The sequence below is a fragment of the Dermochelys coriacea genome, chromosome 10, assembly GCF_009764565.3.
Source record: "Dermochelys coriacea isolate rDerCor1 chromosome 10, rDerCor1.pri.v4, whole genome shotgun sequence".
In the NCBI taxonomy this organism is placed as follows: Eukaryota; Metazoa; Chordata; order Testudines; family Dermochelyidae; genus Dermochelys; species Dermochelys coriacea.
Window position 1 is genome coordinate 63,765,852 of NC_050077.1, and position 25,536 is coordinate 63,791,387.

Genomic DNA, 25,536 nt, shown 5'->3' on the forward strand with positions numbered 1-25,536 from the left:
CAGGGAGGGGTGAGGGCTTTGGCTGGGGGTATGGGTTGTGGGGATGAGGGTTTAGGGTGCAGGAGAGTGCTCCGGGCTGGGACCAAGGGGTTTGGAGGGCAGGAGGGGGATCAGGGCTGGGGCAGGGGGTTGGGGATGAGTGAGGGAGTCAGGGGTGCAGGCTCCAGGCAGTGCTTACCTCAAGCAGCTTCCAGAAACAGCAGCATCTCCCCCCTCCAGCTCCTACATGGAGATATGGTCAGGCAGCTCTGCATGCTGCCCAGTCTGCAGGTGCTGCCCCTGCAGCTCCCATTGGCCATGGTTCCCAGCCAATGGCTGCTGCGGGGGTGGCACTTGGGGCGGGGGCAGCGTGCAGAGCCCCTTGGCTGCCCCTACATATAGGAGCTGGAGGGGGGGCATGCTGTTGCTTCCAGGAGCCATATGGAGCCACAGTATGCCATTCAACTGGAGTGCTGGAGCAGGGGAAGTCCCGGACCCTGCTCCCTGGCCGGTGCTTGAGGGACAGATTAAAATGTCTGAAGGGCCAGATGCAGCTCCTGGGCCATAGTTTGCCCACCCCAGTCTAGGATAACTTGGTCCTGTCTCAGCATAGGGGGCTGGACTTGATGACCTCTTGAGGTCCCTTCCAGTTCTACTTTTTGATGAGTCCCCAAAATATGCAGCTTCTCATCTTGATCATTATTTACAACTGAAACTGTTTCATTACACATGGCTGAAAACTCTTATTTGTTTCTGTGATTGTCATATTCTTATTTTAATATTCAGTACTGTATAAATCTTGCTCTTGACAGAGTTATGAGAGAGCAGTGAGCTGCAGAAGGACACCAGTCAGAGAGAGATGTTGCAGACCTCACTTTGCTATTCTCCTAAGTGGCATAAAACAGGATTTAGGTATTTGTTCTAGGCATAGAAGGATGTACTTTGTTTGACCATTTGTGTACACATCAACTAACCTGTCAGGACAGGGCTAAATAAGAAGGCTTCTGATTGATTGTTTGGCCTTTATCAAGACATTAATTTTGAGGGCTCCCTTTCACTGGAATACATATGCATAAAAACTGGAATTTCCTAGTCTAACCAGTGTTTCTCATTAAACCACAAAGTATATTTTTATAACAGTTGCTACTGACCCATGTAACTGATAACAGACATCTTTTGATAAACAGGACCTTGGGGTGCTATTCTGTAGGAATGTGCAATGAAAGATGTTTCTGCACCTAGCCACATTTTCAGTGGGAAATGTTGCTCTGCATGTAGAACCCCTGTTAATTGACTTTCACATATCTAATTTCTGGAAGGTCAAAAACTGGTTTCAGACCTGTTCTTAAAGCTAATCCTGATAAAAGGTGTACCTAGTTGTAAAAAATACCCTTCACAATGCTCTATACATGTCTTTTTACTGTTTCAGGATATTTCCTGACTGATGCAGCAAACTTCTGATCAGTCAACCCCTGAAACCCACACCTGCCCTGGAGTGGATGAATGAAGTCCATTTGTCATCATCAAGAGTGACCAGCATCCACATCTGGAGCCAACTGCTATTCTCATTTACACAAGTGTAGCCCTATTGAAGTCAATGGGAGAGCACCCATGTACTTGAGAGCAGCATTTGGCCCATTGTCTTGAAAAAGGAGCGATGAGGGTTGTGTGGGATTTGGAAGGGATTCTCCCTCCTGCTGGGGCCTCTTTAGGAGGAACAACCCAAAATCTTACCCTTTAAGACAGAAGTCCCTGGCACATGTAAGCTGTGGTTTAAGTAGATGGGTCCTCATCCATGATGATGGTTCCTAGGGGCCATGGTAATGTATGTAATAAATAATCATTGAAATAGGAGAATATGTTATCATTGCAACAGCTGAGGAGGAAGAAGAACTACTCCTGCCAAGCCGGGAGAGTGAGAAAGCTCTCCCTCAGGGTTGGGGAGTGCTGTGCTCCACCTGTTCCCTCTTCCCTTATCTCTTGGGTGTCGGGCTCCATACTTTTCAGTCATGATTGGGCATTAATGGTGTGAGGTGAAGACACTTATAGAGCTGCTGTGGCTATGATTCTGGGAATAGAGACCTTGGAAGCCTACTGCAGTTGTCTCAAATGCTATCTATTTCTTGATACCTTTAGAATTTAATATAATCAATAAAATGTATCTAACCTAATCATTCTTTGATCTCATCTGTTTAACATACGAGAAGGAAAAACATTGCAGAGGGAAAAATTGTTTCAAACTTCTCATTCTATAGGCAGTATATTAGTAAACTGGCTATATCCTCATTACCCTTAGAGGAATTTAGTAATTGCTATAGATAAATACAGTTCATACATCTCCCAGTGTTTCTCATACTTTAAATGAACATTAGTAGTGTTCACTAAAATGTTTTTGATGACAGATAATTAGACCTGTTATAACAGCTGATGATGCTTCTTGTGGGGCCCACCTCTGCCAAAACAAAACAAAAACCTTTCACAGCGAATCCCAACCATATCACGCAAGCCTGCAGGCATGGAGCACTCAGAACTTGCAGTGTCAGAAGCAGAACAGAAATCTGTTTGAATTGGATGTTTTTTAAAAAGTAATGACAGTTTCTGCATGCAACATCTCATCAACTGAAGACAGCACTTGTCTATATACTTGGAACTTATTTATCAGTTTTGAATAGCAACCAGAACCTGGTTCTGCTGTGCAGCAGAACACGTGATCACCTAGAGCAGCAATGCATTAAGAACAACAAAATGTTTAGTTCAGAGTATGTGTGACTGCACTTAGGAGGGTGGACATTTCTCAGAATTTGATTACAAGCGCAGAAACCTTAGACCTCTGAGACCACTAGTGATGTGTTGTTAGTCATCCTGACACTTGTTTATGTTTCTTCTTGGCATGAGAAACATCTCCAAAAAGGGCTGTCGTTCATTTGGGTGCATGGATAAGTCATTGCTTTTCTGGATGTTGTTAAGGCCTCTTCCTTTCGGGGTCTGTACTCTGTACCGTCTCAGAAGAGTCACCAGGATCGCCTTCATCATTACCATGGCAATAAACTTTCCTACACAGCCACGAGGGCCAAATCCAAATGGCTGAAAGTAGCGAGAAGGAACCTGAGTGAAACAATGAGAAAGCTGCATTGAAAGCACATAGAACAATTTCCAGAACTGAATTATTAAGAATATCATTGAAATCTCTAAGCATTTTATGGGGAAACCTTTAGACAGATTCTTTTTAGATTAAGTATTTTTTTGCATGCAGACTCCCCGGCCTTAATATCATTTTATTTAGTTTTTATCCTTTTCTTTTAAAAAACTTTGTGGAAATAATATTTAAAATTGCAATCTCATTCTGTGACCTCAAGAACTGCAAAAGTGAGGCAGCCAAATTCTGCCCATAAATGATGGCCAGTAGATCCCACTGACTACAGTGGTCTTGCACAGGGTGTGAATGAGGGCAGGAACTGGTCTCGGAAGCTGGAAATATGTGTCTGGATTCCAATTATATCATAATCTCATCAGTTAACTTATTTATTGGTGTGGGTTGCTGTTCATTTAGAAAAACGTGTGTTATGTGGCAAACAGAATGAACCAAGTCAGATTGTATTGCTCCATTACATTAGTTATGAATCCCAAGAAAATGTGTCTGCTTTAAATACTTGCTTAAAGGGGAATATTTTTAGCAGCAAAATGAGTTTAGAAAGCAATCAAGAAATCCACTGAGAGAAATGGTTAGAATGGAAATAATGGATAAAATTGATGAAATCTAGAATGAATAATTAACTTGATAAATTTAGCCACTTTCTCTGTGAATTTTCCACAATGATAAATTCTTGGGCTGAAGATTGTGTGCAAAGTTCATTGTTGATAGTTAACTATCAGCATGAAAATATTCGCCTTGCTGGTTAGTTTTGATACTATTTATTCTCTGACTGGATGAATGTTAATCCTAGGATCTCATTTCTGGTTTGAATCTTCACATTTGAGAGTTCAACATTACTTTTTGGCAAATATCCCCTCATATTTTCTTAATTGTTTCTGCAAAGATCCCCACCAGTAAACATGTTTCCTAAAATATTCACTAAAAATTAGCACAAAATGGGTGTCAAAATGAATTCTTCTTTTCATTTTTTTATTTGAATATTACATGAGGATGTTTTTGGAGGTATTTGCCAAGAGCTAATAAAAGGTTTGAATAGGTAACAAAACTGTACCCACACACTGAGTATATAACAGATGCTATTAAACCTCTGGGAAACATTAATACTAATGTTACCCTCAAACCCTTAGCATTTGGCAGGTTACTAGAGCATGGGGGAGGTAGTTTGCATAGTGGGAAAACCCACAAAACCAGCATAAGGAGGTTTGCCTTATACAATCAAGATGGGGATGTACCTGTTCTAGGAGAAGATCATGTCAAGCCCTCCAAGTTTGCATGGCTTTTCGGCCTGCTACCTCTTGAAGTTAAGGAAGTCAATACTTGCTTGAAACCATTAAAGCCTGATAATCCTAAGTGCCTCCTGAGAAGTGCTAAATTGGACTTAAAATTTCATAGTCCATGTCCTTTACCGTTGAATGCATTGCAGTGTCTTCCACTTAATTCCAGTTATTTTGATCAAAAGCCGAGGAACCAAATAATTTGTGTTATAAGTAATACACCCCTCACCTCTATTTTGATACATTTTTGATACACTTGAAACAGCTTTTATTGGATAATCTAATTTCTAGCTATGGAAAGCAGCCATTTAATTAATGACAAGCGAAAATTCTGAATAGAAGAAAAAAAGCCCAAGGAAGACCCCTTAATAGTAAAAGGTGATTGCAAATAAGTTTTGCTGTTCATACATTGCTGTTGACATTGGGCCCAATCCTACAAGGTGCTGAGGAGGCTAGCCCCGATGGTACTACTTGTGTGCTTACACTTAAACCTTTTCTGAGGCGCTTGCTGGAGTGGTGCCATATTGCTCAGCATCATGCATGATTGAGCTGACCATAATCATTATAATGTGCTATGAAAACTGATGTGCATCCAGGTGCTTACATGGATAACGAGAAACTGACTTGTGGAAAGGACTTAATCCAATTAAGAGGAAGAACCATTTTGCATTTTAATTAGAAATAATACTCTATCACCTAGCAGAAAGAAGACAGGAAACTTACGTTCTTCTCAAAATTTTTGAGAGAAAACTCATTAGGCTTTGGGAAGAATTCAAGCTTATGCATACGTCCGATGTTCAGAATGATGTTTGTCCCCCTTTTCACAGGATAGCCATCAATTACATCGTCTTGTAAAGCCTTGCGCATGACCAAATCCACAACTGGTTGGTATCTCATACTCTCATTAATAAAATTCTCCACAACCTTTAAGTTTGACATGTCATTGCTCTGTATGTCTCTGTCACCTTGAGGAATAAAGCAAACAAAAGAAGTTGATTTTGCTATTCTAATTTTACCTGATTGCTATTTAAAATGTTGCAGTTGATGCCAGAATGGTTTTGGAAATCCCTCCATTCAGTAAAAATGCTGTCTCCTTTCGTGATACATGGTGACAAGGAGTCTATTGGTTCTTGTGGCTTTGTGTTGCCTCACATACTACAGAAGCCAGCCATACTGTTTACCAACATGGACACTATATGACTAATCAAATGATCTACCTCAAAGCCAAATCTCCTCTCTCCCACACAGTCTGGCTCTAATCCTGCTGCCATTGAAGACCATGGAAAAACTGCTTCAGTTCAGTGGAGCAGGAGCAGGGCCTTGTATGAAACTGATTTAACATGACATAGATTCTTAAGCTGAAGGGCCAGATTCACTGACATATGGCACAGGCTGTGCATGTAAATTACACCTTGAGTGCACCAGTAAGGCCCTTTACTGAAAGATGGGGATACATCTAGGGGGGGAAGGCAGGAAAACAGGGCTAAGACCTGAAGGTTTCTCTACACAATATGACAATGAGCACTACGAGATGTGATTTTGAAAGCATACTAACATGTTGAGCACTAATTGGTCCGTGTAGACCCTGCTAGGTCATTCCCTAGTGGATTTTAATGGAGTATTATTTCAAAGTTTTCAAATTATGAAACATTGCTGCATCATGTACATGAGCCCTGGTTCAACTCCTGTTGGAATCAATGGAAAAACATTCATTCATTTAAATAGAAATTGGATCAGGACTTTAATTCTTGACAGGAATCAGGAGTGACATAGGAGATACAATACCCACTTCTCAGCTATCCACTCTTAGTTTGGTCTACTGATCTTTCTATTTACCTTACAGTGATGAGGACCATGTACGTGTAGTGTATGAGATCTTTCCAGACACCTGCAGGAGCCCTACTATGGCTGGTCAGAAAAAAATTCCCCAAACATTGATGAATCGGCAAATTGTGATTAAAACAAAATTGAAACCTTTCATGGTGATGGGTTGACTAAAATGAAACTCCACTGAAAACCAGGCAGGATTCTGATGGAAGCCTACATGCCAGGGGTTTCAAAACATGCCTGCCAGGCAGGTTTCCATCTGAAATCTTCCTGGTTTCCTGACAGCTCACCTATCTGGCTTCTTGGGAATCTGGGCTTATAGGCTTCCAGCACCTTGATGGGGAGCTGAGAGCCCAAAATCCTTGGTTCCCAGTATTTCAACTCCTTGACAGTCCAAACTCCCAAGGTGCTCTGCACCGGAGCAGGCCACCTGGAAGACTGTTTCAGAGTGGGGGCTCCCTGTACAGATGAGCAGAAAACGTTTAATGGAAATTTTTGAAATGTTTGGGTTTCATTCTGAACTGTAATAAAACCAGACTTCGAAATCTCTCAACCTCCACAAAATGGAAGTACCCCTCTCTGCCCAGCTCTACTTGTACTCCCTCAGTGCAGGGGACAGTGAATCTCGCCCAAATTTTACAACTATCCTATACTAAAATATTTATTTTTTAAAAAGTTAGCTAACTGTTGAACCTATTTGCTGTCTTTGCGCTGTTCCAGTACAGTTCTGTATCCTCTTCAGTGAACTTTAATGGAATGGTGCAGGGGACAGTCATGGAATTTTTTGAAATTCTGGCAATTACTGGAACTGTTTGAAAGCTAAATATTTGGAGAAGTAAACTTTCGGTCAGTTGTTCAAAGAAAACAAATATTTCTGAAAGCTTCCCTGCTGTATTAACTCTATCTTCTGCTCTCCCAAATGAGACTGCCTTCAAAATTACAGGTCCTTCTGAAAAATGGAGCTTAATGCAACAGGGGTTAGATCTTAATAGGGGTGGAAAACTCTGTATTAGTAAAAGAAGAATAATTAATTAAACTTACTATCTCGCCAAGGTACATAACACTGACTGGGGAAATCACTGATGTGTACGAGATTATAGGAGACAATTTACTTTAGAAAACTCAGCAGTCTGATACATTGTGGCACATGTAGGTTTTGCTGAGGCATTTTGTAGTTGATATGAGGCTGCCTTTTGGCATTAAATTATAGCTGACTGCTTCTAGGAAGCCAAGTATAGTTGTGAAAGAGGCCTTTCAGCTACATATTAATGAGAACTGTTGTTACTCTTGTATGGCCCATGGGACTCAACACTTAGATATCAATGTGCTGACTTAGCATACAAGTCCAGAGTTTGCTGGATTCACTTGGGTTACAAGGCTCCTGGCCAACTAGAAAGACAGACACATCCACATAAAGAAAGAAAGAGAGAGATTCAGCTTGCTACCTGGAGGGAAGAAAGGTGACAGGTGCCATTTAGCTAAAGCTCTGGGACAACATTGAAAATATTCTCAAAATAGTTTTGCACAAATGTTACTTATTTCAGATATGAAACTTGATTTAAAAGCAACATAATGAACCAAAATAAAGGAGCAGAGTGCCTGGAGATAATGGTGGATGAGAGTGAATGCAGTGAATATTTACATTGTTTTTCTGGCTGGGAAGAGAAATTAAAGAAAGGGAAGACTAAAAGTTTAAGATAATTTGTGGGTCTGCTATTCATTAACACCCCTCAGAGGAGACCAGAAAATGGACCAGAGTTTTAAAAATCCTCAAGTCATTCTCTTCAGCCATTTAACCATTTTTGTTGCTTTTGTTTCAACTTACTCCAGTTGATCTACAACTTTCTACTACTAAGGTGCTCAAATTCAGGGAAGCAATTAAGCACATGTTTAAATCCATATGTGTTCAGGAAGTATTTAGGGACATGCCTAAATCCCATTAACTTCTTTGGGATTTAAGTATAGGCCTGAAGTTAAGCACTTGCTAAAAGGGATGCTTCCCAGAACAGGGGCCTCATTTCAGAAATGTGGCTTCACCAGTATCTTAGAGAGGGACTTTCACAATGCAGGTGATTCATCCTTTGGTGTGTCCATATAATATATCTTAATGACACTGCATATTCAAAATAAAATAAAAGATTAAGCTTATCGCTAATAGATCAACTTGCAAAGTCTGACTTTCTCTTTTTTCCAAATGCTTTTTTGATTGCTTGAAAGGTTTGAATACTATGCAGAAAATATTCACATGATAGATTTCTTAATTTAAAATTTTCCAGAGAGAATGTAGTATTTTTAAACAGCTTTTTACCTGTGCATACTATGTATATAGGGATAATATGATGTGAATAGTTGTTAGCTCAGCTAAGCTGGAGAGATCATACCTAATTTCACAGTTCAATATCAGTGGTTAAAAAGCACCATGAATCAGCTTCTGCTCTCGGTTACACTAGTCTAAATCTATAATAATTCCACTGAGTTCGGTGAAGTGACTACAGGTTTATACTAGTGTAACTGAGGGCTGAATTTGGTCCCATCATTCTAGCCGATTGCCTCTGATCCTAATTTATTATTTCCTTAGTAGTTTATCTTTTATCATTTTTTCCACTCAGTTTTGAAAGATCTTTCTTTTTACAATATTATGCAGCAAGATAATTATTGCACCCACTTCACAGTAAATAAACTTCAAATTTTTCTTCCTGAAAATGATTAGATCACTGCTCAAGCATAATTATTTTTCCAATATCATTGTCTTTATAGACAGCCCTTACCTATAATAGCTTGGATTTCCTTCATCATATCCTTTTCCACTTTAGGGTGCTCTGCAATCAGTACTAGCATGAAGAAGAGAGTTACAGACAGTGTGTCGGGTGCAGCTATCATCATCTCCAACACACACTGGTTCACATTCTCACCAGTCAGATCTCCACGACTCTACAAAATTCAAGGGGGCAAATGTTGAATGCTGGACTTGAGCTCCAGCAAAGGTTCTTAGGTCAACAGGAAAGGGAGAATGTAGAATATGTAGACTCACTTGAAACAACTTGTTAAAGTCCTATCAGACTTTACTCAGTCCTTTATACTACTGGGAGAGAGAAGTAATATCCACTTCATGTGTCTCTCAGATGAAGCATTGAAAACCAATGTCTTGCCTGGCCTATATGATCCTATAACACTTTCAAGAAAAGTAAGGGTTTGTGCTTAACCCAAATTCCTCCTCCACTCACTGTGCACCATTCACTTGCTATACACCATCACAGAGTGTACTTAATTGCCAGACATTCTGCATGGTTATGATTTCTGAAGCACTTGGGGATCCTTTGGAGTAAAAGGTGTTTATATAAATGGAAAATATATGGGCCAAGGAGAGGGTGGAGGGGATATGGGCATGAGCTTGAGAGCCTTGGGCACGAGGATATAATCTGAAAAGGTTCAGACAAGCAACCAAACATTTGGATGCAATTATTCAAAGCCTGGAACTTTGTTGTGGTGCTCCAAACACTAATTAATTTGTATTAGTTTTAAATGACATTATTTTCTGCTATATAGGTTAAGTCAAACTCTGTTTATAAATCCCATTTTGTTCTCGGTGACAGGAGCATTTTGGACAAATTCATATTTTGTTCATATTCTCAGTACCTGTGCAAAAATCAGTTGTGATGCAAAGTCCATGTGGTCTTCCAATTTTTCAACAGTGGAAAGTCTCTGTCGTTTCCGTTCTATTAAGATTTCAATTGCTTCTTTCAAATCCTTGCTGAAAACAGATAGAACCCAGTATATCTATAAACATCTGTGATATTTTAGTGCTTAGTAATGCAGGATGGGAAATGTAACAATAAAACAGACAAACAAAAACATTCTTTGGATAATTCTGTAGTGAAGCAGTAAAATAAGGCAGATTGCCTCTAGAGAAGTGAAAAGTGACGCTGTTCTTATAGTGAAGCTATAAGAGCATAGATCTGCCCTGCCAGACCAGATTGGTCCATCAAGTAAGGTAATATGTCTCTATCAGTGTCCAATACAGGCTGATCCAGAGGAAGGTGGGCAAACCCACAGAACAGGTAGCCTACTGTAAAATGCTGTACATGAGAGAGGAAAAAATTCATGACCATTATTAGACTTGATGAAAATGTGGCAAGGAATTTCACATCTTGACTATATACTGAATGAAGTCCCTTTTTTGCACAAAACCGTGGGAGCGTCTACACTTGCCAATGACTTTTTGCGGTGAAACTCAAATATGCCCAGTAAAAATAATGTGTGTTTTACCAGCATTATATTTGATGTTTTCCAGTGAGAGATTTGACTTCCCTCTTCGTGACCAGGGGAATCCCCAAAAAGGCACACTTTTATTTATGTATAGCGATAGAGCCATTTTAATAACAACTGGAGAGGGATTAAAATTTCTGTAGTTGATACAATTTGTGTGGAAATACTGTGTGCAGGAAGTCCTGATTAATGCATGGTCTTCCCTTCCAGTTGAATCAGAAACCTGTGGGAAACCCTGGTATGCTACAGTTCTCTAATTCAGTTCACTTTAGGTTCAGGAGTTTGTCACATTCACAGTAAGAAGTAGTGGCCACTAAAAATTCAACATTTGCCTGTAGTTGTCATCTAGCAATATCTGAGCCACCACAATTATCTCCTTAAGACATATTGAATAAAGCTGTGGTATCGTACATACCATTGTGTAGTGACTAATGTTGGCATTTTAGAGATTGACTGGAGGCAGGATTTCACCTTCTATGTGAATTTTGCCATTGACTTCCCTGGGGACAGGATTTCCACCACGGTAGATAGCCTTCCTTCCTTAAAATCCCATAAGTTCTTGTGACACAATAGTATGAAAAGTACTTATTACACATGCTTTTATAGTGAATATTTTATCAGACTAGTCAAGGACATCTGTCCAAGTAAGGACAAAGTGACTGCCAGTTTGTTTTATAACCAGTCATTTTTTGGTAGAGGAAAACAAAGGAGACCATGAAAACTCGGTAGAAAAGGTTTTGTTTGTTTTTTGTGCTTGTCGTCTTTAAACAGAAAAGACGGCAAAACTAATTTGTTCCTATTTGAGGGAAAAGAGATGACAACCAGCATGATAAATGCTAAGTTTAAATCTGAAATGAAGAATTTTGGCAAAGGTATAAGCACCAACAAACAGGATTATACTGATGTGCTGATTTAACATTTACTATATTGCCATGACTATAAAAAGGACTTGCTGTCTCAAGGAATTGCCAGCCTTCTAGGTTACTACTGGAGCTCTGGTTGGTTAGATCGTAAGTGAAAGTGGATACCATAAGATGGCATTTCACTGCCTATGTGAAGTGAACTGGTGATTTTCAGTTTTATACCTGAGTTAGCACTAATGTGTGTCTCAGCAGAGAAACCAAGACTAAATTGAATTAAACTGAATGGTCCCTCTCATTCATTTTTAAAAACAGAGAGAGAAAACTGACAAGCAAGAGTGACTATAGGAAGGAGGGATTTATGATTCTCAGGTGATCTGTAAATCCGTTGATACTTACGCTGACTTTTCATATTTCTTGTACAGCCAAGAAATCTTAAAGAAGATGTCAGGTTTCAGCAAAAGTGTTTGCCAAGCATCAAAGTAGTTCTGAATTTTAAGCACAATGGCATTTTCTGAAAATTAAAAATAAACAAACAGCAATGTAAAATGTAAACTTCAATAGCTAGTTCACATAAATGTCACCCTAAGCTGCACAATAAAGGCCTGCTCCTGCTGAAGTCAATGGGAGCCTGATCAGGCCTTAAAAGTAGGGTTTCAGTAGTATCATTTCTCTTTTACTGCCATGGCATTCTCATGACTGACATTCAAATATTTTGTTTTAATGTGATAAATAGCAGCATGAAATATTTTTAGACTCCTGTGCAGATTGTGCAGTTTGTAAAAACCAAGGCACTTCAGCTGAAAGGAGGCTGCAATGTGATAACCAATGCCAAGCCATCTCCCACACAAGTGGAGTGATGGTGGGTGGGGGATTACAAATGAGTGGAAAACTTGCAGGTGAAAGTTTAGCTCAGTGGAAAGTTTATTCTGTCTCTTAAATGCACATAATCGTGGGATAGGTGCCTGCAAGTACATGGAAATCTTGTTTTGCAGATTTCACAAACTTCTGTCTGCCAGCAAACATTCTGCAGCTGGCAATTTGGTACTTCCTCTATTGTAGGCATGCTGCAAACATAAAGTGTGGATTACTTTGTTGACTATATTGTGATTGCTAGGAACACTGGAAAACTAGCCTAACTGTCAAGATGCAGATGCTACTTCTCGATACGTGGGTCGTGTCAGGCTTAAGAACTGAATATAGGTTTTTAAAGACTATTTTAAGCTCTTGCTCATGATTAGAATTAATTGCAATCAAATCTGACAGTGTTATTAAAAACTGAGCATTAGAGCCAGACCATGATGTACTTACTCAGGCAAAACTCCCCATTCATGGCAATGGGAAATTTTGTGTGAATATGCACGTTAAAAGTGGATCCATTATGAGATATAAGAATGTTATCTGTACCATCCAAAGGGATCCCTAGAAAGAGTGTGTTAGAAGCAGCCAGTGTGATCTGTCTCATAAAATTCAGCACATTGATGTTTCCCGGTCCAGCAATCACATCCTCCAATCTGTCCAGATGGTCTTTCGTTGATTCAACACAAATTGCTATCATGCGCACAAGACCTGGACCAGACAAAGCTGAAATGTACATATAAAATAGTCAGATTGTTTAACTTTCATGTTATCTGTATTATCCACCCAGTGGCAATAAAGTTGTAACAGATGATGATGTAACTAAAATAATTGGAATACAATATTTTTACAATTTTTAGCTTTTAACCTATCCTCTGATTTAAACAAAAAACCCTCTTTGGACATATTGATTAAAATAGCAAAATGTTAAATCAAAGCAGAAATACCCTCCCATTCCGCAGCCATTACTATTATAATACTTAATACAGTGTGAGGCTTAATTAAGCTGGAATTTTCAATTCTCGGTGCCTTTGTTAGGTACCTGGATCCATATTTATGCACCTGAGTAAATGGCCAGATTTGGAAAGGAGCTGGGCAACAACTTGCATTGACTTCAGTAGATGTGGTGGTCAGTACCTGTCATGATTTAGTAAAACAACTTGGAATATACTGAGCAAGAAAGATGCTTACATAAACCAAATTCTATTTAATTCTTCTCCATTTTCTAATTTTTACAACGCTCTAGTAATAACATATACCTCATCATCTGCCCACTTTCTATAAATTTCCAGTAGATTCCAGTAACTTTCATCTAATCTATGTTGGTTTCTAATGGTATCTTCTGATTTTTGCTGGGGTGGTTGTTCTCGCATGGACTATAGGTTGTCTACAGAGCACTTGCTGGTGGTCTGTAGAGAACTAGCCAGCCACATGGTGGCTTGTCTATCTTACTACCAGATGCTATATTGCATTAAAAGAACATAAGAATGGCCATTCTGGCTCAGACCAATGGTCCATCTAGCCCAGTGCCCTGTCTTCTGACAGTGGCAAGTACCAGATGCTTCAGAGGGAATGAACAGAACATGGCAATTATTGAGTGATCCATCTAGTTGCAGTTTCTGGCAGGCAGAGACTTAGGGACACCCAGAGTGAGGGGTTGCATCCCTCACCTATCCTCCATGACTTATCTAATTCTCTTTTGACCTCAGTTATACTTTTGGCCTTCACAACATCCACTGCCAATGAGTTCCACAGGTTGACTCTGTTATGTGAAGTACTTTCTTATGATTGTTTTAAACCTGCTGCCTATTAATTTCATTGGGTGAAATTCATTGGCTTCTGTGTTATGTGAAGCGGTAGATAACACTCTTTCTCCACACCATTCATGATTTTATAGACATCTATCATATCCCCACTTAGTCATCTCTTTTTTTCTAAGCTGAACAGACACTCTTTTCAATCTCTCCTCATATGGAAGTTGTTCCATTCCCCTAATAATTTTTGTTGAAATCCTCTGTGCTTTTTCCAATTCTAATATATCTTTGATACAGAGTGACCAGAACTGCATTCAGTATTCTAGGTATGAGTGTACCATGGATTTATATAGTAGCATTCTGATATTTTCTGTCTTATCTATCCTTTTCCTAATGGTTCCTAACATTTTGACTGCCACTGCCTGTTGAACAAATGTTTTCAGAGAACTATCTATACTAGCTCCAAGATCTTTTTATTGAGTGGTAACAGCTAATTTAGACCCCATCACTTTGTATGTTTAGTTGGAATTATGTTTTCCAATATGCATTACTTTACACTTATCAACATTGAATTTCATGTGCCATTTTGTTGCCCAGTCACCAGATTTTGTGAGATCCCTTTGTAACTCCTCACTGCCAGCTTTAGACTTGATTATCTTGAGTAATTTTGTATCGGCTGCAGACTTTGCCACCTCACTTTTTACTTCCTTTTCTAGATCAATAATAGGGCCCCACCAAATTCACGGCCACGAAAAACACGTCACGGACCATTTTTTTTGTGTGCTTTTACCCTATACTATACAGATTTCACGGGGGAGACCAGTTTTATCAAATTGGGGGTCCTGACCCAAAAGGGAGTTGTAGGGAGGTTGCAAGGTTATTTTAGGGGGGGTCATGATATTGTCACCCTTACTTCTGCGCTGCTGCTTTCAGATCTGGGTGGCCAGAGAGTGATGGCTGCTGACTGAGGGCCAAGCTCTGCAAGCAGCAGCACAGAAGTAAGGGTGGCAATACCATACCGTGTCATCCTTACTTCTGCACTGCTGCTGGCGGCAGCTCTGCCTTCAGTGCTGGGCTCCTGGCTAGGCGCCGCCGCTGTCCAGCTGCTCAGCTCTGAAGGCAGCACTGCCACCAGCAGAAGCGCAGAAGCATGAGTAGCAGTACCATAACACTCCCTACAGTAACTTGTGGAAACACCCCCACCCAAACTCCTTTTTGGATCAGGACCTCTACAGTTACAACATTGTGAAATTTCAGATTTAAATAGCTGAAATAATGAAATTTACAATTTTTAAAATCCTGTGACCATGAAATTGACCAAACTGGATTGTGAATTTGGTAGGGCCCTAATTATTAATGAATATGTTGAAAAGCAGTGGTCCCAGTACAGATCCTTGGGGAATTTATCTCTCTCGATTGTGAAAATGACCATTTATTCAACCTAAAAATGTTATGGGTGGGATTTTTAAAAGCATTAGTCAACTCTGCTCCCAAGAAGTCAATGAGAATTTTAAAGTTCATTTAATGGGAGTAGACTTAGGCCAATTTTGAGTGTGTTTGAAAATCCTGCACTCAATGCTTACTCTGCTCTTTGATGTAAGAAATTTCTGTAGTTGCCTCAAGGATGTTAAGCTATCATATATGGGGACAGGTGATCAACAGAGTGGTGAATGGGAGGGGAGGAGGTCCTCACTGTAACTCAGTTGGTGAACATTTGTATAATTAGAAGTATACCTGCCCAGGACTGAGTAGACCAATCGAACCAAAATCTAGATGCCAACTAGAACCAGCTGATATTTTTCAGCAACAATGTCCACTAGGGTGAAGATGTGGGACAAAACCCCAAAATACCGGGTGGCAAAAGAAGAATAGCATAGAAAACTTAGAATGATGGCAAATTAATACTTTTCTAATATTTCATGTCTTTTCAGCTTCTTAATTCAGGCCCCAAAATCACCTCAGGGAGCTGTGCAGTTGCAGTGAGCCCCCAGCCTTTCTTGAATTATGGGGGGTTGCAGAAGGACAAAGTAATAAGGGAACTATTGAAACTCAGTGGGTTTGTTAAGAAACCTGCAAGTTTTGTTGGAATCATTAAAGTTGTTAGGTTCAAATGACCCCCAAATGTTATAAAAAGTCTACAATTGAAATTTGACAGTTTAGGTTTGTTGACACCATATGAGCCCAAAATTACAAAAGTTGTACAGCCCTAAAATAAAGTTTCAGGCCCAGATTCTCAAAGGAATTTAGGCACTTAACTCCCATTGAAAGTAATGGATGCTAATGGATCTAAATATTGCTGCAGATCTGGGTCCCATTGTTTAGTATTGTCATAACACCTCACATTTCCTTTTTGAGTTTGGGTCGTGTTACATATCAACTAAGTTGATATTCTCAGTTGACCCTGTTACTTCCCTGATTTTCAATGTTCTAAAACAATTAATGATTCCTGATGCACAGAGCTCTTAAGTTCATTTTGAAATGATAAACACATTTTAAATTAGGGCAGGTGTGAAGTTTCTTTGAAATCAGTTGAAGTTGGGATACAGAACCTTCTAGTTAAATAAATATTCATACAAAATTGCCACTTGAATTAAGATGAACACTGGGCCACAAATGTAAAAATATTCAAATCTGTGGCTTGTGGGACATAATTAGGATTTGCTTAGAGGAAATTAGGAATTTGCAAAGTTATTGCAAGTCCTTCTCTAGTGTCATGAGAATCAGGATGAGTGAGGAAAGAAGACTGAAATATTTGGGGGGAGGGTCAGAGAAGGAAAAATGGCTCCTTATACTTACTTACACAAAATGCCAATCCCAGCATTTCAGAAGCACAAAATATATGGTACAGCAGATATGTGATAAATATAGAAATACATAATAATTTACCTTTGGTGAAAAAAGGTCGAATTTCTTTCCAGAGTGCTGGGTTATTATTAAATATAATACCATTTTCATGCATGCCAATGCACTGTAACCCAAGCTTGCTTCCAAATCTAGAGATATATTGCCCATGTTTCATTACATGGAAGATACTGGAGGATCTGGGAAAGGAAAAAAAGATCCTTTTGTAAATATATACCTTTAATTTGACTTATTCTACTTCAGGCCCAATCATCTGAGGTATTGATCCTTGTGAGACACAAAACACTTTCAACTCAAACATACTGTGCATGCAACATTGATGTTATTTCTTATACATGCGATTCTTTAAAAGCCATGCACTGATTGACAGTATGATGCATGGCATTATTTTTATAAGTACAATTTTTTTTATACATGGGCCTAAGCATGCACTTTCTCAGTAAAATGGCAACTGACTGCCACGGAAATTTAACTGGAGTAAAGAGTGGAGATGCATAGACATCTATAGGAACATAGACTTTGCCATATTGTCTCTGACAATAGCCAGTATCAGAGGCTTCAAAAGCAGATGTAAAATATTTGATGGCAGTTATGCAATAACATGTCTATAAGGGAAGTTGCTTCTTCACCCTCGACAGTTTTTGGTTGCATTTCATTTTGAATCATGAGGATTGATAACCTTTGTACATTTTTAATTTTGTTACTGGTTAATGTAATAGAGAATGATGTTCTTATTATTCCTGTGTCTCATCCTTTAGTGATTTCTGTTAAGATTTGTTCCTCAATAATCTCTTATGGCAGGGAGTTCCACAAGGGATTGCATGGGAGTACAGACTTGGAAACCTTTTATATACTCATTACCCTTGGAATGTGGTAGTGTGTTTTATTCATGGAGAGTATTGCGTTTGGGAAGGGTGAGTCTGGTACTGAAAATACAACCCCCTACATCTGTTCACTAGCCCCAGACACATTAACAGAGTGAGATTTTCTAGGTCACCAGTTGAAATCCAGTCCAAATAACTAGAAATTGTTGTAATCTAATAGCTTCTCAGTGACCTAAATGACATGAGTTGGTATTCCCCAGTAGACAGACTTTCACATCTTAAAAACTACCAGCACCATTAGCACTAATTGGCAATAGGAAAGATTAAATACAAACAAAACAAACATACCCAAAAGTTTTGGAAGGAGTATAAATTCTCATGCTTCAGAGCATAAGCCACTCTCCATTAATGTGGGTTAGGAACAAACCAAAGTAGTGGGTATTGCTAAGGAATCTCTGGTCACTTAAATTACATGATATGTATCCTAAGTAGATGATGCATATAAACTATGGTACAGTAGATATGTGATAAACTACTTTATAAACTACTGTTGCTTCCATCCAAAATTAATGTACTTGTACTCTGAATGTAATGATTTTGAACTATTGACCCCATTGGAGCTACTGACTTGCCACACATAATTGTCCAAGCTGAAGTTTCCTTTTATGCAGTATATGAATGTGGCCATATTTTAATGTGATTTGGAATTCAGCATAATGGTTCTGAATTTTCTCTCTACTTTTCACTCAGCTCTCCTTAGGACCATAGTCATATTCTGATCATTTTGACAGGCTCAATTTATAAACTATGGGACTGCAAAACTGCATAGCCTGTCTTTGAGGGATTAAAATGTGCAGATGTTAGATCCCATCAGTCATAGCAGGCATATACTGCCACCTACACATTTTATAGATATTTGATCATTGGCAAACCAATGATGAAAACACAAATATACATGTGTAATAAAATTCTGCTACTTGAACATAAACACTACCCACTGGAGAATAAGGGAAGTCTCTCACAAGGATGCTCCTTAGAGATGAATAAACGTGACCTCAGTCTTCCAGTTTCATAGGGCTCAATCCTGCAAGGTTCTGAGCCCTGTGGACCTTTAGCTGCTTTGCTGGATCAGAGCCAGAGTGCTCATTGCTTTGCAAGATCCAGCCCATAGTGCGCAACATGCATCATGAGATTCAGTGCCTGGTCTAACTATGTTCCCACGGTGAATGCACAATATAACAAGGACCTTGCTTTACCAGTATATGGTAGTTAGTAATATTACAATTCTTTGCTTTCATATCTTTAATATAAAATAATAATTAATTAGCAGAGATTAGAATTACTCATGTATATAAAACCAAAGAGGAAATATTACAAAAACAAACTATGTGTCAAAAACAACCCTAAATAAATAAATAACCCTAACACCACCAGATTATATCCTCCTCTTTTTCTGTTAATCATGCTTATTCAATTATCACACTCTGGCAAACTGGCCTCCATCAGCATTACTACTTCAGAATCCAATTTCCTGTAGAGGGAGCTAGCTGCTTAGAAATGCTGATCCGGTGGCACAAACTGCATCAGATCAAAGACACCAAAGAAAGGAAGAGTGAGACTGGCAGAGATCAAACAGTCAGCCACTTTTTATGCCACACACGCTTCAGAGACCAAAGTCTGAAATCCTTACTCAGCGTTAACTAAGACAAAACTCTCATTGAAACTCATGGCCTCAGTGAAGATAATGGAGTTTTGTTATTGCGTTTAATGGGGCCAGGATTTCACCCTGGGAGTTTTGCCTGAGTAAAGATTGAATGAACACTAAGGACTAGAGTATGGGGTAGAGCAGAGGCACACAATCAGAGAGGAATTCTGCTTCAAGGATTCTGCCAGGGGATTGTGCTCAGAGCTGCAACCCTTCAGGGAGTGCAGTATATTCCCCCGTGTCCCTACTGCCCTGCTCTCTTTCCCTTCCTCCCCACCGCTCCTGGGCGTCTATTGTGGTGAATTGTGCAGGGAAGGAAGAGTCCCTGTACTTCCATGCGCGCAGGGAATGGAATGATGACAGGCCCATCACAGATGTGCAATCATGGGGAGAGGCTCCCTATGCTCTTTTCCAACCTGTACACTCACCTAAATGCAGATTTCAGGATTTGCCCCTGTCTGAGCAGAGAGGAAAAAATAAAGGTAGCTATTAAAATTGGGCTGGATTTTGCTGATGGAAGCTATAAAATCATCTTTCATAACAAAATTATGCAATCAAGGCCTGGAGGAGACAATGTAAATTGTATTGCAGACTCTGCAAATCCCTCTGTGCATCTGCTCTTAATCTAAGTGGAGTTGATGGCAAAAGTTCAATTGCCTTAAAGGGAGCAGGACTGTACCTGTATTTTTACAGAGCTCAGATCTTGCTGTTTAACTGTGACAGGCCCTAAGAACCTCTGTGAATGTTCTATTGACATTGTAAAGGATTTTTAAATATTAGTTTTCCATGTCCTGTCATGGTTTTTAAGTGAGAGGCAAACCTGACCAAAGCTGAGGTAATGACTGCACAGTCTGATTCATCTGCTGCATTGATTTGTGTATCTGATTATTTCTTATAGACCTGAGTCAAATAGTGAAAGAGAGCAATAAGAACTCTTTGCATTTACACAGTCTGACATGTTTTAAGCACTGTGTGGACATTAAGTGATTAATCCTCACTACCCCTATATCCAGTCAGGAGGGTGGGTACTATTCTCATTGTCATTACCAGTTAGGTAGAAACGGAGACAGAAAGGTGAAATGACTTGCCCAAATCTGTACAGAGTCAATGATAGCACCAGGATTAGAGCTCATTTCCCTGGACTACAATGTCTTTCAACAAGCTGGCTTTGACTTCTACATGACTGATGTATCTGAATCCAGAGTAGTTAGAACAGCTAATCCAACAGTTGTTTTTGTTGCTCTTTATGTGTGGAGAAGACTTTATTAGAGTTTTCATTTATGGAAAAATCCTCATCCTTATTAGGAGTGCCCAGAACGTCCAATAAAAAAAATCACTCCCCAAACAAAACAAAACAAAACCCCCACCTCTATTGCAGTTAGTAAAACTACATGCTCCAATTCAGCAACATGTTTAAGAATGTGTAATTTAAGCACATGAGTAGCCCCATTGATTCCAACGGGATTACTCATATTCCTGAAGTTTTGCACGTGCTTTTGCACGTGCTTGCTGAATTGGGGCCATAATCTTCAGCTTTTACTCACATTTTGAGAAAAATCTCCATGACGCTATATGAAATTAATTTTTGGCTTGATCCCTGCAGACTATCAATCAATCAATGTTCTTTTATAGTGTCTTATACTCAGTAGGCCTATTATAATAAATGCAGTACATGTGAGAGTAAGTGTTTACAGGATTGGGCCTTAGGGTCTGATCCTTGTTCCATTGAAATAAATGGCAAAACTCCCATGTACTTCAGTGGTGCAAGGCCAAGCCTGTAGTATATAAGTATTGACATTCAGAAGCTGCACACAAAAAGAGAGTCAGCAAGTAGCAGAAGATAGAACATTTCTGTTAGTGAGAAACAATTTTGAAAATCATGAAATAATACTAATATAGCAAAGTGCCTGGCAATTTATATTATTAGAGACAGAGAACAAAGATTTACTTGCTAATAATGAGTGTTTCCTCTCCACTGATCCAGACTCTCATAAATTCTCCATACATCTTATTGTAATAGTTGCAGGCATTGCCCACTCCCATCCAAAGGAATCTCCCATGTGAAATGAGGGGACCAATTCCCATACAGAAACCAGGCCCTAAGGAAAAGGTTAAAGAAAAATATGACTCTTAACAACTGATCAGGAAATATATCAGTATCACTCTTTGCCAAGGATCCTTAACACCCAAGTCACAGAGTCTATTGGACATTTGATTTCACATAAAATTGGCTTATGCAAACCTGACATAGGAACACCTGTATCTGCAGAGGTTTTATTTTATCATAGTTTTATTTTCACAGCAGCTTGATTCTGAGCCTGATGTACATTCTATGTGCATGTAATAAACTAGACTCTGAACCTTTTTCTGATACTTCAAGCAGGTGACTTGAGATGGTTTTCATTTAGAGGTATAGGGGCTAGGTATCAAGGCAAAGGAGTAAGAAATAGTTCAAAGTATAATGACATCATACTATTGTTTATCCATTTGCAAATTTAACAAATAGTTTTAGTGACAAGGGCCTTTTTTAGACAGTAATATCACCTACAAAAGTCAACTTCCTAGCTTTCTTTTAATATAAAGAATAGTAAATGAGAAAAATACAGTTTTAGAGGATGGGTTTGTATAAGAGCATTCTACTCAATGAGTTTATGGAAAGTAACATTCTAATGTAAGAGGTCAGAATGGAATTATCTAAATTTAGTCAATGGTTAAGATTCTGAACTGAGTTCCACCAGTGTAAATCTAGAATAACTCCATTGACTTCAGTAGAGTGATTCCAGAGATGCGCTACTGTAACTTAGAGCAAAATTTTGTCCCCTTGGGGAAAAAGGGTGGGAGAAGAGTCTTAGAATAGCTAAAGGAACCTGTTCTAAAAGGACCCCTCTCTGTTCTACGTGGTCAGTCTGGCTTGCATGCTGTAACGTCTTGGGATTTGTTCAGAGACATGAAAGAAAGCAAGTAAAGTACTTACAGAAAAGTTTCACACATTATGTTCACAAGATGTACAAATACCTCAAGATACTAGCCTTTATGAACAGGAATCAGAAGCCAGGGTTATTTAACTGTACATTTAAGGCAAATGAATGCTGTTATCTCTCCTGGTTAATCACATAAAGCATTCAGGCTGGACTACATAACCTTCTGCAAATGCTTTTCCACTATTCTCTGAACTCTCCATGAATAAGGATTATTCAAAGATAGTTTGCCTGGGTCTCCTCTCAATTAGTTTTACTCAGGTGTAACCCCATTGACTTGAATAGTTATTCCTTATTTACACCAGTGCACAATGTTCCAGATTATGGAAATGTATTATCTTGTACCTAATGGAGAATAAACTGAACAAATGACATCTACATATGTTCCTGAAAACCTAGCAACAAGGGTCATCTGAATGGGAGACCTTTTGATGTTGGTCCATAAGGGGGCTGTTCTTTAGTGTCAGATACATGGGAAAAGGTGGGTAATCAAAAAGCTACAAAATGACCCCATCCCCTAAATTAGGCTTGTTTCGAGCAGAAAGCATCTTCCAAAGCTCTAACATTTGCAAAAGTAACAAAATCTGAAGCTCTAAAACATCCATGAAAATAATCCAGACCATAAATATCTAGGCACTATGCTTAAAATTATATACTATTATTCTATCATATGCACACAAGGAGAGATCTGTTCTGAAGAAAGTAAAAAATGTAATACTTTTAGCTGACCAAACAAACTTTAGTGCACAAAGTTTGGGGGCAAATAGGGCACTTCAGATTTTTGTTTTTCCTATTATTAAATCCCTCCTATATTTTATACAACATATTCCTTCTGTGTTTCCTTGATATGCACTTATTACCCGTCACTCTCCTTTTTACCATAGTGTGAACAACCAAAAAACCCCTTGGTAGCGTTTTGGGGGATACCATGTCTAAAATCAATTTACCTGGTATTGATGATGTTTCTTCATAATTCCATATTAGGAAAAGAAAACACACGAGGAGGAGTATGGGCACGGTGGCAGTTGGCATCACTTCTGGCACCACGCTGGTGATATTGTAATGCATCAGATTCAGGGTTTCCAGTATCATCTTTTCTAAGAGAGTCTACTTTGCCTTCAGGGGGAAAAATATGGAAAGAGGCAGAAAGTTTCAAAATGCTAAGACACCTTTAATCGGTACCTTGCAACCTATTTGCAAGTCCTGTAACTGAGCAAATTCATACCAGTAGTAGCTTTGTTTTATAATGAGACTGGCTGCTTAGACAAGACAAGCTAAACCACAAGTCAAAACAGACGTACAGCAGATTTACTTTTTGCCCAGAAATAACAAAGCATTTCTGACCTTGGTATTGAAGCTCAGGTTCCTTTGGATGCTTTGGCCAATAGACCTTTTATCTTTGATATTGCCCTTGGCTGGCCAACAATGACGTTAACTCCAGACAGAGTGCCAAATTTCTAATCATAATAAAAGAAATTAAACTCTCAACACATATGGAGGGGTTGAATGAACTCACTTGTAGTCTTTTATCTAAGATACCTACCTTTCCCCCCCCCCATGTCACTAGCATTTGTGAATGTCCTTGGGTTTCCAAAATAACCAAGTATATTTCCCAGTACACAAATGTAACTGAGTAAAAATTAGCAGGCATCTGCGTAAAAATTATATTGGGCTTTATTTTTATCTGACACTGAGTGTCGTAATGCTTTTCCTTTCTTTACTTTTTTCAAAATATTTAGCAGAAGAGCATAGTACTTGTCAGACCAGACCATAGATTCATCAGGCCTAATGCCATATTTTCTCTTTGACAAAGACCAACGCTTGACTCTTCAAAGGAAGGCAAAAACATAACCATGCTGTAAAAGAGGGAGAAGAAGGGTTCCTTGCTGGTCCCTGCAGATGTTAAATTATGCCATAAAGCATGGGATTTGATTGTCCCTGTGGAGGCAGATACTGTTATCTGTATGAGGATGATGGTGCAGCGGGGTGGGGGAGCATTGTCCGGCTTGCCAGGGAAGAGGGAATAGTGCTTTACGGGTGTGTGCAGTGTGCATGCACGGGGGGGGGGGTGCTGCAACAACGGGGAGTGGGTCAGTGTGGTGACACTGACTCATCCCCAGGGACCAGAAGGGTTGGGGAGTTGAAAAGGGATAAGCACAGCAAGAGAAGCCCCTTTTCCCCTGGACCAGGTGGCTCAGCACCCACCCACCTTCCTTCCCCTTGAGGTGGTGAAATACTAGGTTTGGTCAGGACCTGCTGTGGCCATCATGCTAGCCGCTCCTTCCTGGGAGGCTGGGCAAGAATTTTTCCCTCACCACCAGATTGGCCTAGGTGGAGTGGGGGGCTGGGGTTCGTCTTCCCAACACTGGGTTCAGGGAGAGTGAGCAGGGAAGGGAGTTAGGCTATGACGTTACAACTCATTATGTAAGTGTGGGGCAGTTGTGCAGTGCATGGAAGGGATACAATGACCTCATAAATGGCTTTGTAAAGGACATATAAAGGAGGTGTTGGTTAAAGGAGCGGAATGAGGGAATTCAGGGCTCCTATGACTGCTACGGCAGGAAACCAACCCCTCTTTCTTATAGCCCACCTTAACCCTCGTTTGTGGGTAGTGGTGGTAAGGTCCCTGCAATGGGTTGGCTGGGGGACCTGGATGGAAAAAGAGGGGGGGCTGGTGAAAGCCTGCCAGGTAGATACTGAATGAATGTGGAGTTACCTGCATTGTACACTTTCATCTGCCAGGTAGTCCCAGACATCTGATAACAAAGTTGTGCCTGATTAAAACCATATCAGGTGTCTCCTGTCTTTCTTTTGGTATAGTCAGACAAGAGATATTTTACAGCTTGTTACTGTGCAATACATTAGATGAGATGAGTAAAACACCCTTTTAACTCTGCTCTTACAATAACTGTCTATTTGCATTGTTCCCTAATCACTTAATATCTAAGTTCCAGGGTATAGGTACTCAGCATGTCCAGGTACAGCTGTTCTAGCTATTTCTTCCCAATAGTTTGTGTTTTCATAATGTTTATCTTGAAACTTTCCCTCATATTGTGCTTTTATTTATTGTGTGTTTTTGTCTCGTACTGTAGAAGAATGTATTACCATACTCAGTTAGCAGTAATAGTATTATTATTATTATATTTATGTAGTGCACAGAATGTGCTAGCTGCTTTACAGAAAACAAGAAGATGA

The 25,536-nt window shown here is 39.5% G+C and overlaps 1 protein-coding gene and 1 long non-coding RNA gene across 2 annotated transcripts in view; one reads left to right on the top strand and one right to left on the bottom strand.

Moving 5' to 3' along the window:
* The window catches only part of LOC122456120, a 29,671-nt gene extending 27,103 nt beyond the window's left edge, over nucleotides 1-2,568 (top strand). The window contains exon 5 of the long non-coding RNA XR_006274799.1: nucleotides 1,409-2,568. This is a non-coding gene — a long non-coding RNA (uncharacterized LOC122456120). The remainder of the gene's footprint in view (nucleotides 1-1,408) is intronic.
* On the bottom strand, nucleotides 2,535-23,568 carry LOC119863027 (aromatase). The gene is made up of 9 exons (XM_038420722.2): nucleotides 23,289-23,568; nucleotides 21,312-21,462; nucleotides 16,859-17,013; nucleotides 12,768-12,944; nucleotides 11,760-11,874; nucleotides 9,871-9,985; nucleotides 9,003-9,165; nucleotides 5,131-5,372; nucleotides 2,535-3,084 (listed from the first exon to the last, which is right to left on the bottom strand). Exons 1-9 carry the CDS (start codon nucleotides 23,431-23,433, stop codon nucleotides 2,833-2,835), a joined length of 1,515 nt encoding a protein of 504 aa, XP_038276650.1. The 5' UTR covers nucleotides 23,434-23,568; the 3' UTR covers nucleotides 2,535-2,832.
* Nucleotides 23,569-25,536: the final 1,968 nt, after the last annotated feature.

What these genes read in the sequence shown, in the direction of transcription:
- LOC119863027 (XM_038420722.2), bottom strand. Translation starts at nt 23,433, where the DNA reads ATGATACTGGAAACCCTGAATCTGATGCATTACAATATCACCAGCGTG. An exon ending in GGAAATCCAAGCTATTATAG is followed by an intron (nt 5,373 to 9,002) that starts GTAAGGGCTGTC and finishes TTATTCCTCAAG; the next exon opens with GTGACAGAGACATACAGAGC. An exon ending in TCAAAAATTTTGAGAAGAAC is followed by an intron (nt 3,085 to 5,130) that starts GTAAGTTTCCTG and finishes TGTTTCACTCAG; the next exon opens with GTTCCTTCTCGCTACTTTCA.